Raw genomic sequence first — 18324 nt, forward strand, 5'->3', positions numbered from 1 at the left:
TTTGAAATGGCCTTCCAGGTTTATTGAATCATTAGTCAATACTATTTTATTTAAACCCTCTGGTTCGTTAATTTAAGCAAGGACAATTCAAAGAAAATAGGATAAAAAAATAAAGATATAAGATTACACTCGAAATAAGAGCAATAGGGATTTTGAAGGGAATTTCAATGACGTTCTTCTTTAAAAAATGTATTATGTGTTTTGTTCCTAAGGTAACGTGTAAGCGACAACGTGACGTCACTGCGGCGTGTTAGCTGAGTTTGTTTTGCCTTATTTTTGTTGTGAGTAAATACATATTGGACATTTAGGGGCAACGTGACGCAGTGACGTCACGTTGTCGCTTACACGTTACCTTAGGAACAATATATATATATATATATATATATATATATATATATATATATATATATATATATAAAAATAAATAAATAAGTACTCTTTGATCATTCCCATATTGATTTCAATTTAAGAGCCACCGGTATACAGCTGTTTCAGCCTATTGGGCATCGTCAGTACCGGGCAGGCGGTCCTCGATTGAATAATAATACCGGTGGCTCTTAAATTGAAATCAATATGGGAATGATCAAAGAGTACTTATTTATTTATTTTTTGATTTTCATGGAATTATTTTCCAGCAGCTTGACTGCATTAACCTTTCTAGATTATATATATATATATATATATATATATATATATATATATATATATATACATATATATATATCTGAATATAAATACGTAAATAGTTTTTTTCAAATAATATATCGTGCTACCTGATATTCATTAACAATTTATTTATTAAAAGAGAATTTACTGTGATTATGAGTGATAAAAGTGGTTTTTACATATTACTTTGAGTAGGTACGTACGTACATAAACTGAAATGAAAGTTTACATATTTATTTAATATGTGATAAGTGTACAAATGAATCAATAATGGATACAAATAATAAATATTCGGAAAAAATCAATTATTCCAAATATTGGATTAAATGTTCCTTTCATAAAGTAATCTTAAAATTTGGAATGATAAAATTTATCGTCAGGTTGACCCATACACAGTACAACATGACGATAGTATCAAAATAAATTTTAATAAACATTTGGAATACATGAATAAATTTAAACGAATAATCAACGAAGTAGGTATAACTTATTTCGTACGTACACACACTTTAAATAAAAAAACTCTATTTAAATTTAGTACTTTGGTATTCGTGAAGTACTCTTTTAAATGAGATCATAACGAGATGTACACAATCGAATTATATGCATTATTGTTGAAAAATTCCATTTTCAAATGATGAAACTATAGAAAAAATTCGAAAATGACCCCAACATGGACTTAGGAATACGTTTCACAAATTCACTGAATTTTCACATGAAGGCTTATTTCATTTCTACGTATCTCTAATCAAAAATTCTAACTAGGTAATTTAGGTACTCGGGATACAAATTTTGGAGGAGAAAGATTTTAGAGAAAATTTTATATATTGGCTATATTGCCAGGTAAATTCGACAGGCAATTTTGTCAGGTAGATTCCCAGGTAAATTGAAATCACAATGATTCTAGTATTTAAGAACTTGAAAGTAATACTTTTTCATTCTGTATGTGCTCTTCATTTGGGTGATAAAGTTTTCTTTCTTCATTTGAAGTATTCATCTCATTCAAGTGATCGAAAAATAATATATATTTCTGCTACAAATTGTGATTAGTAATATTGCAATACTGAAATTTGGAGATTGGTGAGTACAATAATATTTATTTTACTTATATAAGAAATGTTGTTCAAAATTTTACAAACTATTCATTCGGGGTTTAGTTACTACTAACACACAATGGTCTGAATTTTTCAATTTGGGCTTAGAGTTTCAATCATCTCCGGATAATGCTAACTTGGTTAGCGAAAAGCTTTCTGTTGAGGACCACGTGTTTGTAATTGCAATAACATTTTTTGCAGTTCAGCGACAGTGGACTAGAAGACGTAGACGAAAGAAATTTTCTGAGAATACCAAGAATGAGTAACATAGAAGAACTGGTACAGTATAACCTTTTGATGACCAAGAATGTTCCGCCTCCATCCCGTCATTGCGGTCGATATAGTGTCCGGATCGAACAGGGAAGAAGCGGCGATGAATATTACTATACTAACTATGACCCTCTAGGATCACACCAAGATGTGGAGAATTATTTTCATAAAGAATCTTACCAAAGAAAGGATTATTCTGGTAGTAATAGGATTTTGCGAAGAAATAACACCTATTGTCAATTACTTCCACGAATAAATTCAAGACGAAGAGAGTACATTTCACAAGATTTGACATATCAAGTGGCTCCACTTGTTCCAGTATCGGGATACAAGACAGTCTCAAGAATATTGCAGCCTTCGCCTCACTTTATTGCTTTGGGGGTTTCAGAGGGAACATTTGGTTTATTACTTCGCAGATATGTGATCTCTCCCACTTTATTATTGACGTTAGGTTATCCAATCGAGCCAGTAAGTAGTTCAACAAGGAAAAAATCTCATAGCGTTAGCTTTCCGGTTCGTGACGGAAGATTAAATATCAATGCCCAGGAGTTCAGGCCTACAGCAAAATGTTTGATGAGGACATGCTGCAGGTGCCAGAAAATATTTTTCACGACTGCAAACGCCTACATTACGCAGGAGAAGTGTTACCACCATTGGGGTAAAAGACGTCGATGTAATATTTCATCTCATGAAAATTACGGATACTTCATTCACGATTGCTGTTATCAAAAATTTGGTTCCTTGGGTTGCACGGAGAGTCATCTTCATGTGTGGAGTGGAATCGGACATAACGATCAAGAAGATCTTCATGATTATGTAATTACGAAACGAAGGCAGAAGTTTGTCGGTGAAACTGGTGGAGTTTATTCATTGGACTGTGAAATGTGTTACACTGTGAGAGGATTGGAGTTGACAAAAGTCACCGTTGTCCGTATGGATGGAGGCTTAGTTTATGATTCTTATGTGAAGCCGAATCATGAGATTGTAGACTACAATACTCGCTTTTCTGGAATAACGGCCCATGATATGGAAGTCAATGCCCCAAAAAGAATACACGAAGTGCAATATGACCTATTGCAGTTCATAGGAGCAGAAACAGTTTTAATTGGCCATTCTTTGGAGAGCGACTTGCGAGCTCTGAAAATTGCACATAAAAATATAGTGGACACCGCCCTTGTGTTTGAACACGAAAAAGGGCTTCCCTATCGTAAGGCCCTGAAGGAATTAGCATCAACGGTGCTACATCGCAGTATACAGTCCAGCACAGAAGGCCATAACAGTTACGAAGATGCCGCTGCATGCATGGATCTCATGTTGTGGCGTGTCAAAAATGATTTGTATCCCTGAAGCTGTTCGCGAATTAAAGATAAAATTTGATATTATTGTTTTTTCTCTCAGCACTTACCATTTACTGCATATAATACTCTCATCGAAGTGTTGCTGTATGAAATGAGAATTTTCATATTTAAAAAAAAAACTTAGGGGTTTCCTGGGTCATTTGACCTCCTAGTTGAGATTCAATCAAGTGAGGTTTGTATCTGAAATGAACGTGGGCATATTTGAAAACAGTTTTTGTTGATTTATTTTATCCCTTTTTCCAAAAGTTTTTCAGTGGATAAATAAACGAGCTGACTGCATCGATACAATAAAGCGGATCTTGATGAATGTATTTGTCGAATACACATTTTTAAACTTGCATTACTTCTCAAAAAACGAAGTATAGTGAATTTGTTTCGTCATTCAATTGGGTATTGTACATTTATTTGCAAAAATCACATTGGTCATATCGGACCAATATTTTGGTGAACGTAGTGTGATGGTCTACAAGTTTTTTTCAGAAATTCCCATAAAATAGATTTATCACGACGATATGCTAAGAATATTTTCTTTTTTGGAATACAAGTTGGCTTTGACAGTGAAGCGAAAACCGTTTTTTTTAAATGTATAACCAGAATATCTGATTTTTCAACATTTGTATTCTTTTTGTTGATGATATGTCAAAATATTCAGAAAATTTGTTCAGGATGAGGAGTTATATGGCTTATTACAGTTTTAGTATCTTTCAGTGTTACTTGCGTTGAATTTTCAAAGAATATAATTTATTATTTTCAGCCTCAAAAATGGTAGTTCAATCAAAGTACCTACCTGAATATTCTCAGTAACATTTTGACGTGTTAGGAAGAAAAAGAATGTATCAACGGAAAGCCGTCAATTCCGACTTTTTCGTGAAATTAATTTCCCACCCAGTAGAGCTTATATGAAATTCAAAAATTTCAAGTTCGTCGCATCTTCTATACTTATAAATGCAAAAGTCACTCACTCAACACTTACTAATTCATCTGTTTCTCCGTAGTCCTAGGAAGCTGAAATAGGTGCTTCTTAGGTCTTAGATGCGCTTCTCGCACGGGGGGCGCCCCCCGTAAAAGGGACGCGTTAACATATGAAAATTACCTTTTCATCACTGTTTCTCCGTACCGCTATATTTTCCGAAGCTGAGATTTTGTATGTAGTTTCCTTTTATGTTGTAGATGTGCAATAAAAAAAGGATTTTTAAATATTCCAACTGGGGCGTCAGCCGCGGGGAAAAAGTCCCGTCCATAACACAAAATTATTTTTTCATCAATTTTGCTCAATGCCTTCGAACTTTCGGTGGGGGAATTCATATTAAGTGTCAGCATTGCACCCGTGCGGAGTCAGGGCGGTTCGCTAGTCACTTATATCATCAATCCTCCTCACTGTAAGGAAATGTACCTCTTTTGAGGCAGTTAGACCTCTTTATGGCTAAAGCATTCAAAATGTTGCATTTGTTTTTTCCTTTGTATCCCTTGTAATAGAAGTTTGCACAGAACTTTCATAACGAAATACTATATGGTAGAAAAGTGGTTCAGTGAGATCACGAGTAATGGTTTTTTCATTCAACGCGCGACTTTTCATATGATAACACCATTTCTTCATTAGTTTTTGTCAGTCGAACTAACCTGCAACCTGCCTAATTACATTAGATTGTGCCTACCTGTTTTTAAACATGATATTTAAAAAAATGTTTACTAGTCGAAAAGCTCATCACGTATTAGCAGGGGGGAAGGAAGGTTTTAGTGATTATAAAACATCACAAATATAATGGAAATATTCTTGTACATTTCCAAAAATGACCCTCATTTTCTTATAATAGTGACTACTGCAAGCAACGGACAATATGAATTGATATCCCACGAAAAACGTGTTCGGGTCAAATATTGCCAAAACGAGTACAAATTGTTTGATCTATAAAAAAGTTATCAATTTTCATAGTGAGCGAAAGTATCTATTTTAGGCAGTATTTCCCAAAGTGAGCGCTTAGATGACGGCGGTAAGGGGCCCAGAAAAAATTAGGGGGCGCTTATGTGATTCATGAGGGAGATTGATGACTTGTAGCTTACCCGCTGGTGCGCCTGTGTTTAACTGAGCTCTCCGTTCGGCAGTGTTTTGATAAGGAAATATTTTCCTAAAAAAGCCGTTTTTCTTTGTGAATCGAGTGTGTTGAATCATACAGTTTCATTTCCTTAGTGCGAACCAGAAGATTCAGTGGTTAGATCTGTAGAACTGCATGAAGATTCTCAAGTGAGCATTATTCATTTCTAACCCATCGTAAAAAACTGTCTCGATTCATATCAGATTTGTTTTTGTCCTTTTCATTTCTTCTACTGATAGTGAAACTAAACAGTGGCGGGTGCAATTTGAGTGGGGTTATTTCATATGAAAAATATACCTTCAAAAACCATCAATAATGACTGTAAAAAATATCTCTAATAGAGATATACCTATATATACACTTTTAACCAAAGTCAGTAAAGACGGAGAAGAAACAAAAGCTGAGATCGAAACTATAAAGGCTGAGTTTCAGAAGACAATTGATGCTTTGAACCACACTGTCAATGAATTGAAGGATGAAAATAACCTCCTGTGATCAAGGCTTTTGAACACTGAGAGACAGCTAAAGCAGAATTCCATTCTTATATATGGTTTAAAAGAGCTCACTTATCATTCCAGAAGTAGTTAAATTCATAAAGGACTAGTTCAAAATATCCTTCACCAACTCTGATATCAATCGTTGTTTTGTAAAGAAAAAAATTGATAAACAACCAATACTAGACCTGCTGTCTAATCTGAAAAAGTCTGAGATTTTCTCAAATATATCTCTTCTGAAACACTTAGGGATAGCGTTCGTTGAAAATTTACCCTACGAAGATCGACAAATGAGAAAGCAGTTGGTAGTTCATTTTAGAGCTGCAAAAGCTAAGAACCTGTCTGCGAAAATAAAGAAGAACACCCTGGTCACCAGTGGTCACCAGTATACCCTTTAGGAACTGAATTCAGATAGCCCTATTCTCTCTTCAAATACTCCGGTACCAACTGAAAGTGTGCCTTCTACATCACACTTAGACAGTCGGGTTTTAGGCGTGGTCACAGCTGTACTACAACAGCTCTACTGAAGGTAACCGATGATATTTTCAATGCGAGTGATCGAAATCAATGTACCGTCCAGGCTCTTCTAGATTTCAGCAGGGCATTTGACACCATCAATCATGAGCTGTTATTGTCGATCTTACACTACATTGGCTTGTCAGATGATTCAGTTCTTTTTTTTCGAAACTATCTACACAATAGACGCCAGGAAGTTGTTCTTGATGGAGTATATTCCACGCCTTTGAATTTGAAAACAGGCATTCCACAGGGATCAATTCTTGGTCCTCTCCTATTTACGATATACACCAGTCAATTAGTGAAATGCCTTCAGCATTGCTGTGTACATCTTTATGCCGATGACACCCAAATCTACTATTCTTTTGAACCACACAGAGTAAATGATGCTGATAGGCGGATCAGTCACGATCTCGATACATTTTCATCTCTTGCTGAAAATATGTGCTTAATGAATAATACATCCAAGTCGAAATTACTTATATTCGGTGCAAAAAATCACAGAGATGTAAAACAACAACTCAATATTAGTATAGGTTCTAATGTATTAGATATTGTGAAGGAAGCAAAAAATCTTGGGGTGACTATAGATAGTGATCTACGATTTGATTCCCATGTGAATAAATTAATCCAGAAAGCTTACCTTTCACTCAAGCTGATTTACGGAAATCGAAAATTCCTCCCCAAAAACACAAAAATTGCTTTATGTGACAGTCTCGTTTTTTCATCTTTGAAGTATGGAGATGTACTCTATGGACCATGCCTCACAATTAGGAACAAGAAAAGACTCCAACAGATTCAAAACTCATGCCTTTGCCTTATTCATGGGGTACGTAGAAGGAACAGAATCTCATCAAAGCTGTCAGAAACTTGTTGGCTCAATGTGGAAAACCGAAGGTCATTACACTCAGCGTGTTTCTATCATAAGGTTATCTGCAATAAGATTCCGACCTATCTATATAATAAAATTACTTTTCGGACTGACGTACACAACTTGAATGTAAGGCATAAAGGGTTATTAACTCCTCCGATACACACTCATGAATTTTTCTAACGATCATTCACGTATCAGATATGCAACGTTTACAATAAACTTCCCCCTCATTTAAAAAATTTCATTTTAGGTATTTCAAAATAGGTATTTTTAGGCAAACATTGAAAATTGAACTATTAGGTAAACAAACTTAAATACTCAATAGTTTATCCATATGTATATTCTTTTTTTTGTTGTTATTGTAATGCTGATTTATATCAGGTGTATAATGTATTACTTTTTCCATTTTTTTGTTTTTCGGTTGTATTTGTTTTATTTTTTTTTTTGTTGTTGCCAGTTCTCGTAGCTGGCTGTGGAGGTTAAGTGGTAGAACAAACCTGAAGTGTTGTACACTGCAGTTTTGAACTTCGCCTTTTGGATGTTATATTGTATTCCACCCAATAAAGACCATTATTATTATTATTATTATCATTATTAACTACTTCATGTTTTGAAATTCACTGAAATCAATATCATCCTACTACACATCTATCTATCAGTTCATATTCATTCATTTATAAATATAAACTACAAATATATTAAGTATTAATTATTTTCAATGCGTTCACAACGCTATTTATATCTTAAGTTATTTATTAAAAGACATCAAACACTGAAAAATATTCGTCGTGTCTTCAAGTGTCGCACGTGAGGTACTCACCTCCGAAGACACTTATTAAAAATAGATATATCAAGAAAAGATAAATTAAACTTTTTATGTTTTTTACCACTTTTATTTGTAACTAACCTTTACGGACATTTTCGAACTCATACTTATTGTATAAGTTCTTATACTTATACTCATTGTATAAGTTGTAAGTTTGTAAGTATGTCCGTATAGGATGAAACTGTAGTAACGTTAGTTACAAATAAAAGTGGTAAAAAACATAGAAAAATTGATTTATCTTTCCTTCATTATGACTTCCTACCACGTAGTAACGGTTACATCCATCAATTTATTGAAAGCAGCGGGATTTTTTATGTAGCTAATTTAGTAAAAATAAAGAAAAAATTAAATTGAAATAAAATTCAATGACAATTTAGGTTTGGGGGAAAAAAAATATTGTACGATTTATTTAAGCAATCCTGTATTATATTTAGTCGTGTTGGCGGAATGCAGGAGAGGGGAGGGACCAATCCCAAATACACAGCGGCGGCTCGCGACCGGCCAGCGACATACGTGACATTCCGCCGCACGCATCGCACTCGTTCGTCCTCCCGCTACTCCGCCTGCTACCCGTTTGAGACCGTTTCACTTCGTTCGTCTCCGCTTCTGTACCTACTCTAAGATATCTAAAAACCCTGGTGCATCTACTCATACCTGCAAAAGTTTGGGGTAAAATGAGGGATTTATGGCTAACTTGATAAGCAGAGATCAACGCCGTTTCAGCCAATGCCAACGCCAATGGATGTTTTGTGACAGAGTATGACTAGGATGGACTAGGAAAAACGTTTAGTGGAAGTTCAGGAGCGGTTTCACTGAGAAATAAAAATATCAAAATACCTATTTTTATTATAAAAATGACTATCACGTCATGTTCACAATAGAACTTGTCTAAAATCTAAATTTTTCATGATGACCTTCTACCACGTAGTAACGGCTATATATCCATCAATTTACTTGTCTAAAACATGTTTTATATTTAGATCAATAAATGTTATTTGATTAAATTAATCAAACTATATAAATAATCACACAATCCTTATCAAATATATGGCAGAAGCTTTATCAAATATTCTTTGAAAAAACTGATCACAGAACTAAATATAGGGATTCAAGTATTTCAGTTGTTCATGTTTCAAACGAAGTTTTTTCCACTGGATAATCCAACTGCAAACTGAAAAATAAAACCAGTTATAAAAAAATGAAAATCAATCTTTGAATCTGGGAAAATTTCAGCATCCCTCATCAATAATTTTCAATAGCTCATGTAGTATGATTTCATGACTGACTTCAATGTTTTGGTTGGTTTTCGGGTTTTGCTGTTGTCTTCTTTGGTAAACTCCAAACGTTTCGACTGCAACTACGACAGTCACCTTCAGCGGCGTTGACGAAGTACTATTCATGAGATATTCATTGAAACTAATTTCAGTATCAACTTTATTCTCTAAGATTACTTCATCAACGCAACTGAATATGATTGCCCCAGTTGCAGTCAAATATTTTTACCGAAAATGATCAGGGCAAAACCAGGAAACTAACTATTACGAAATCAGGCAGGATGGGTTCATACATTCAATTCGATTTTAGAAATATTTCATGCAGATTTCAGAATCGAAGTTACACTAAATCATTGGTTTATCTATTCAAATTTTTATTTGGTTTCATTGATTGTCCAGAAATTCTCTCCCTTATAACTTCCAACGTTCCACGGAGGTCCATTAGACAAATAAAACTATTTATTAGACCATATCACCTAACTAACTAGTGGTATCATTCTCCTTTATCTAAAATGTTGAGACTTGAAAATAACTACTCTGATAAAATCAATTTCTTCTGTGATATTGAAAATATTTTTAAGAATCTCACTCTTTGCTCATGTAAATGTTTTTCATTACTTTAATTGTCGTTCATTAAACACACATAAATGTGTCTATAATAATTATAGTAGTAGAGTATAAGTGTTTACAGTACAAGATTTCTTTGTTTTATAATTTATTGTTAACAAAAATTGGGGTTCACATATATACAAATGAATAAATTGAGATCCCTGTAAATAAACATGGACAAAAAACTAAAATGGTATTTGTTAAAATTGATTTTTCTGTTAACCAGCTGTCGTTCCCCTACGAACGGCAGCCCTCAGAAGTCGAAACTTGTGTGAACAGGGATTAACGAAATCTTACCTTTTAACGTGCGATTCTTAGCATGAATACCTAAATATAATCCTTTGTTCGATAACAACTTTTCCATTAATTGTTTTTAAATTCCTACTGGCATTTCATTATAACCAAGAAAGATTCTAAAAAATACACCTCTTTTTGATTATGTTCTCAGAAGAGGCTGTTTATAATAATGATACCGTATTTATCATTTCCGTGTGTAAGCAGTACGCTTACACAGATATTGACAAATATGAAATATCAGGAAATACAGGGTGAAGTTGATGAAGTTAATTTTCTGTGAATCAGGCATTTGTAGAAAATGTTCTTCAACTTTACCCCTTTCTTCCACTATCACCTTTTATTTATAGAATGATATTAGCACCTATTAGCTCGTATTGAATAATAATGTATTTTTATAAAAGGTATCAAGGGAAAATATAATGTAAAATATTGAACAAAACAGCAGTTGCGATCATTGAAATGAAAAATAATATGAAATGTTATAACTAAACTCCACACATTCGGACAATTTGTGACATATCCCTTTTTCAACATGATTTAATTAAATAATGGTTACATAAATATCTCTTCTCATATTATCTTATCAATAACTTTCTTTAAAGTCCGTTATGAGCCTTATATGAAATTTGTAAAAGGACATTGATATGCTTGAGTTGAACGGAAAACAGCAATATTTTATCTTCAAGATAAATTAATGGCATAGAGTGTTTGTTTCCAACTGCGAACTTCTGAGGGTCACCGTTAGAGAACAGCCGGTTGAAAAGAACTTTTTTTTTCTAGATAGGTAAAGCTAGAAGGGGTTATTTATCATTTCATATATGAATAATTATGAATTTATCATTCTGATAACACCAAGTGTTCTCTCTTGATTTGTATGTGATCACATTTGCTGATACCTTATTCAACAGATACTTTCCAACTACAGAAATTATTAGAAAACTGATTCTGGAAATGGTGCACGTTTTCTTGAAATTCGTACAATTAAGTACTTCTCTATAAGTGCACCTTGAAAAAATATACAAATCTTCGATAGGATTTATTGGTAGTGCTGTAGAAACTGAATACTCACATGCATGATATTTTGGCACCCTTCAATAGCTTTTTCTCACCAATGAAATGGATGGGAAAATGCTTTGAGCAAATGAAAGCATCATCAGGCAGATATTTTCTGACAGCATCCATCCACTGTTTCCTCTTATTTTCATACTATAAATTACAGATTTTGATCAGGTACAATGCACAAATAAAACCATTCAAATCACCAATTGAGAACAAGTAAAGTTGAAAGAGCATACTGTTTGGTTGCTTGGAATGCTATATGCTAACAATTACTACAAGTATATATTTAAGAGAACATTAGATTTCTCATCATACATGAGTAGTCTCTTAACCACCCAATAAAAAAAATATTTATACAAGTCCACAATACAACAACACCCTCGAGTTCTACAATAATTTTCCGCAGGATTTCAAAAATATACAACATTCTGTTAGGATTGGGGAACTATTTTTTTGACATGGAGCCCTACTCAGTCAGTGATTTTCAAACTTAATGTATGATTTAATAATTGTTGATATAGATTTAATTTTTTATTTGTTTTAAATTTTATGCTGATATTAATTTCATGATATTTTAAATGGATGTTAAATTTTATGTAAGTGTAAACTTACTTACTTCTCATAATAATTCTGTAGAAATGCAATAAATCATCTGCATACTGTAATATTCATCTGTAGGTATCTATGACTATATGAGTAGACTTTTCTTGTAACTAGGTATTAAGTTGTATTTAAAAAAAAAATAAAAAAAGCATAAGTGAATGTTTATTTTCAATTTGATATTATGATTAAGAAAGTGATGACACTCTAGTAGCAGAAGGTAGATTTGAAAGGGTGAAGGATTATTCAAAATATTAAGTTTGTTTTTGGTGTAGGCTGATACAAACATAAGGTTTGTTCTAGCAGCGATTTCAAACGATACGGAATCGTACGAAGCATGCGCATACGAATATAGGCGTTCTAGCAAAGCAAATCCAGGATTCGAACTAATAGTCGCATGTTCTAGCGAAGACGAAATCCAGTTTGCAAACCGTATGAGAACTGTCGAAGTAGTCCAGAGGAATTCGTTAGGATTTTCAGTTTGTGACATGCGCAAATATTCGGAGTGATCAAGTGATCCGATATCACGTTTGTCATGATTTTGGAATATGGATTTGTTGGTTATGTTATGTACTGAAGAAATGAGAAACCAAAATAGAAATATTTAGTGGCCTGATAATTGGTTTAAAATCTTGTTTTTTATAGAACGGCAATCCTCAAAACTGTCAATTTTTTCATATTTGCGTTTGAAAATTCAGGTGAGTAAAATGATTTTATGTTTTTGAATGAAAATCAAACAAGCATTTGGTGATTTTCAACTATGCATCAACTATTCAACTCCATTATTACAGGTAGGATTAGCCGAAATGTCATCAGAGTCATCAAGCTCTGAATCAAATTGGGGAAATAATTCTGAATCATCCAATGATGAGGAACTTGTCGAAATGCTGTTTCATCACCATGAGGAAGAGGATGAAAATAATCACATCAATAGAGATGCTGCAGACCACAGAAATTTTGTAGCTTGACAAGTTTTAAGATAGCAATAAAACTGTAATATTTCTGTTTGTTGATGTTCATTTCATTGTTTGGCATAAGTTAAATAAACATCCATTCAGGTAAAATAAGAATGATTTTTAAAACAGTATAAAAATATAATTTGCTCAAGGGTGGGTACTTTACGACCGGATTAAGAGTCAATTAAAGTAACCGGTGCTGAGAATGACACCACATCCTGTCATTTGCTAGTGAGACAGCACAGCCCCAGCACTGATTATTTTAACGGGCTGTTAATCAGGTCGTAAAGTACTCGTCCTAACACATAAACTAATAACTTCTTAATATATAAAATCACATAACAAGAACCCTATGTATGACATAAGATATCAAACTAAATCCCTCATACTAACATTGAATTCAGAATATTCATCAACATCTGAATTCTTATTTTTGCTCATTTGTCTGAGCAAATTATTTCTTGTTTCTAATAATTCATTTCTCTTCTTTCTTATTTATAACTTTTCTTTTTCCAATTTTAACATTTCTTCTATCTTGAATTTTTCCATTTTAACCAAGCCGATGACTATTCAAGCCAATTCAATATGTTCATTTTTATCGGTTTTCACCTTCACTTTTCGCTGCACAAAATATAAATTTCAAATTTCCAACTAATAAGTCAGTTTAAATGACAATTTGACAATTGACATTTATCAACACAAATAAGCGTTCTAGCAGGACATGAATTCCAAACTATTTTCAACCAGTCTCGCGGCATACATGCGCAGTTGGCCAGTCCATAACACCAGCTTCCGAAATTTCTTGCTAGAACAAACCTATAGTTTATCCTTGGTGGACTGACAGTAATAATATAATGTTTCATTTACCTTTGGCACTGAATACATATGATTACTCGATGATTACACTGTCCACACAAAATACAGAATTGTCCCATTTTACAAAAAGTATCCTTATACACTATATAAAACTATTCCTTATTACTACTGAAAAATGTAACCAAACTAAAATAACTGAGAACTAACGAACGAAAACAATAATAAAAAATACGAACAATGTAAAGATTGGGATGACAAAAAATATCAAAATACCAAAAGTTGAAAATTCTTTTTGACAATGACAGATAATAATTAATTTGACTGACTCAGCGGGGACTCGAACAATTCAGAATAGCGCCATCTTGGGAAAACTCTTGTAAGTATAGTTGAAAGCAACAGGTGGTTCCTTCAAAGTTCAAAACAAAATCTAAGCGTTGCCTACACCAGGGTTTCTAGGAATCTTAACTTACTCTGCGAGCGCGGACTGCTCGACGTTGACACGGCTGATTCATTGATACTCATTTGTTCTTACGTGCTCAGTACGATTAAATATATATATATATATATATATATATATATATATATATATATCAAGACACTCGATAACCTTTGTATTAATATTTATATAAATATATATATATATATATATATATATATATATATATATATATATATATATATATATATATATATATATATATATATGCGTTTCTGGAAAACGCAAAGCATGATTTTTCTGAAAATTTCACCTCTCACATTTCCTTACCTGTTCTATCGATCTATAATTTTAAGCATTGCGGCGTTGCCAATTCTATCAAAAAGTCCCAGCAATTATATTTTTTAAATAGAACACCCCGTATATTAATACATTTTTGGAATCGCTCTAGTATTTTAATACTTTTTTTTTTTGATAATGTCCTATACCTATCACTATCTGTTTTCGAGATAAAAAATGAATTGTGGTAAATATGGTCCAAAACATAGCCTTAATTGAAATTAAGTACATCAGTACTCTCAATTCATGAAAAGCCAAAGGCCAAAGGCCATGAAAAGCCAAAGCAAAACAAAGGGGTTATTGTCCCATTTTAAAATCATTTGAAATTCAAACCCATACACTTTCAGAGATATATTTGGTTGAAAATAGCTTAATAATTCGAATTTAATTTTATTTGTTATTTATATTCCACCATCTGTGTCTATTGAAGGGTTCGAACAGTTTTTCAATAATTTCATGTTGCTCGACTACCTCCATGATGATAATGTTTTGCTTGTTGGAGATTTCAATATTCTTTTTTTGAACACAAAAGCGGGCGATAATAAAGGAAAAATTCTAAGAATTTTCATGGAAATTGCTTGGCTACAATAATATAAATAATACCAACAACCGTACTTTAGATCTTGTTCTATCAACAATCACTTGTGCTATAAATAGAAATTTGGAACCTCTGCTGAAGGAGGATAGTCATCATCCTCCTTTATTGTTTGAAATCAGAACCTCACATAATCATTTCAATAATGTTTCAAAAACCAATAGCATCTCAAAAAATGATAACTTCAGAAAGGCAAATTTCCCTTTGATGTATCAACTCATTTCTGATATAGATTGGTCGCATATCTTAGAACAAACAAATGTTAATGACGCTTGCTATCATCTAAACAGTAGGCTCTATGATGTTTTTGATGTAACCGCCTCCCTGAAAATTAATCGTACCCGTAGATAACCCCACAAAAACCTGAAAAAACATAAAACATCTTTCAATCGGTAGCAATTTATCGCGTTGAGAAGTGAAGTTCAGCAACAAATAAACAATGCTCATTAAAACTTCCTTAACGAAAGTGAACGCAAAATTAATGAAGACTCAAGTGCATTTTGGTATTTTTGGAATTCAGTTGGATTGAAATTCCAAATGTGCTCGCCGTACATTGCGTCATTCATCGACAACATTAAGTTGATAGAAATTTAAGTGAACGACTGTTTCAATCGCTGCAATATGTCATCATAGCAGTCAATAAAATCCAAAGAAGCTCTTCAAATGACAGACTATTTAATTAACTTTATGTTGCTAATGATGAATATTTTACCTGATTGATGTTTCACACAGAAGTGTGACTCTGTGATAGAGTTCTTGGAAAACAAAGACACAATGTTTATGTGAAAGTATAGCTATTTCGAAAAGGCCTTCTCTTCCAGTTTGTGCCTGAAAATTACTTCCTTTTTGAAATTGATTGCATCCTTCCTTTCTTTGGAAGATTCCTAATTTGTGTATCAAGATGGAGACGTAGGAAGCCGAAACCTTTCTTTCCCAAAAAATTAGAACTGTGCAACAACCTCATTATATCTAATGATATCGCGTACTTGATAGACTTGTTCAAATTATTCAACGATATTAATCTCCATCTTCAAGGTGATAACTTGAACGTAATATAAACAAAAAAGTAGTTGCTGCTTTCGTAGCCAAACACAAGAAGAATATTAGCAGACGTGAGTTTCACATTTTTTCCAAATTATCACTATCCTGCAACAATGATGACTTGTTTGCCTGCATTTGAAAAACCTCAGCAGTGATTTTATAGAACACTTTCAAGATATTTTGAAATTAGATATACCAGAATAGGTATTGGATCCATTTTCTGATGTCTACACCGCAATATCACCTCATCTGGAAGAAGAGCTTATTGAATTGACAAGAAACAAGGAGCTTAAAAAAATTCGAAAATGATTACCAAGAATATTGGTTACAAAAGCCAATCCCGCAATTGTACTCTGGATTGTGGTGAATCGTTCAACGATTTGTCATGTCATCGTTATATGTGTATGGACGTGGCTTTAGTGCTGTAACAATGCTGCTAACTAAAACGAGAAATCGTTTGCATGTTACCGAACGCGGCGACTTGCGGCTGTTCTTAAGCCAATTGAATTAAGATTAACAAACTTGTTAAAAATCATCAGATTTATCCTTCACATTAGATTGGTTTCAAAACAAATGTTGATTATTGGTTGATTTTGAATGGGTAAAAGATACTCTCAATATTGTAAAGTTGTATTATTTATTATTGCTCAATGTTGATTACTGTTGATTTTGAATAAAATATGTTTTTGATATCTGATTCAAAAAATGCAGCCCCAATAGCTTTCTATTTCGTCACAGGTTATCAAAATATAAACCGTCTATTCAGTTTTGAGGATTTTATCGAAAATAATACTTAACCAACAGACCTCAAAGTTTTTGTCCATAAATTTCCATTTTTTAATGACAACTTCTTTATTTAGCAATACCGTGACAGTAATCAGCATGATAAAACTACGACTACTGCTGGTTATTTGATTGGCATTTCTCGAAAATAACAATTTTTTTAACTTAATAGCTATTTTAGACTTCGTAGTTATAATCCAGATCAGGGTCAATAAAAACAGTGTAACAAGAATTGTAAGAAATATATTAAAGAAGAAAGTAATACAAATCATGCAGCTGCAGGAAAACTCGGAAAAACCTACAGCACCACATCATCTGCAGATCTTGATATGCCAATGTCCTCTCTTTCATAAACAAATAGGGTTACTATTAAAAAGTTCTATTTTCATTACTTGAATTACAATCTTCTAAATCTAACAAAATCTCATTTTTTTTATATTCAAATTCAGTTTTCTCTCTATGTCATTTTTCATTCACGACATGCTGTAGCAAAAAGTTACATTTATCTACTTCTTGATTAGTTTCTTTACAGTACTCTCAAAATGATTCTGGTTTCTCCCATTTTTCTTATCTAGCACTGTATAAATATTCCTTTTTTTATCACCCTCAGCTGGGGAAACAATACAGTTCAAAGTTTGCGCCATTTTAGTAAACCAAAAAGCAAAATCGGAAATTGTAACCACCCTGTGGAGCTCTGTATTCCACTTATTCAAGTGTTTCCCCCATTCGACTTTCCAGTTAGATGTCAACTTTGGCACAATTTCATGTAATAGGTGTGGATTTGACAGATACTATTGATTTTGAAAACTCCAGTGCCAAATTATGAACGGAATAATAAAAAGCGATGATAGTTTCAAGTTTGTCGTCGTGAAGTTACCGGACTGTTGATATTGTTAAGTTTTCCCCCGTGGGTTCACCAATAATTGACTACACTGAATAATCAAACTTATATAACTTTATTTCACTTTAAATACACAAATACGTTTATCGCCTTACTAGATCACTTCGCGTACAGAATGCCAGTCTTCTATTATATCGAGTTGGATTTTAAATCCATGACTCTTTCGTACTCTGCTTGTGATATAGGCCTAGTTAAAACTCGAAAGGTGCGTTGCACGGTCGAGACTGATTCTCGCAGCCGTGTTATTTGTTGAACTCCTATCAACTCGTAGCTGTCCGAGGTTCGAGACCTTTTGAAACGGAAAGGGTTTAAACACAGTCTCATAAAGTAAGACTTTGTTTTCGAGACTTAGCTTGCTCTTGCGATTGAGGAGACGATACAAATGTGACATCCCCGCACATGGCCCAGGTAAGCTTGCGGTCTATAG

At 33.3% G+C, this 18324-nt stretch overlaps 1 protein-coding gene across 1 annotated transcript; it reads left to right on the plus strand.

The window, feature by feature from the left end:
* Nucleotides 1-1671: 1671 nt before the first annotated feature.
* Nucleotides 1672-3963, plus strand: LOC111511776 (putative exonuclease GOR). The gene has a single exon (XM_074180074.1). The coding sequence runs from the start codon at nt 2019-2021 to the stop codon at nt 3375-3377; it is 1359 nt and encodes a 452-aa protein (XP_074036175.1). The 5' UTR covers nt 1672-2018; the 3' UTR covers nt 3378-3963.
* The last annotated feature ends 14361 nt before the right edge of the window (nt 3964-18324 follow it).

Source organism: Leptinotarsa decemlineata, unplaced genomic scaffold, assembly GCF_025532065.1.
Source record: "Leptinotarsa decemlineata unplaced genomic scaffold, Ldec_3_MD MMD2_tig00026282_RagTag_RagTag, whole genome shotgun sequence".
Taxonomy (NCBI): Eukaryota; Metazoa; Arthropoda; class Insecta; order Coleoptera; family Chrysomelidae; genus Leptinotarsa; species Leptinotarsa decemlineata.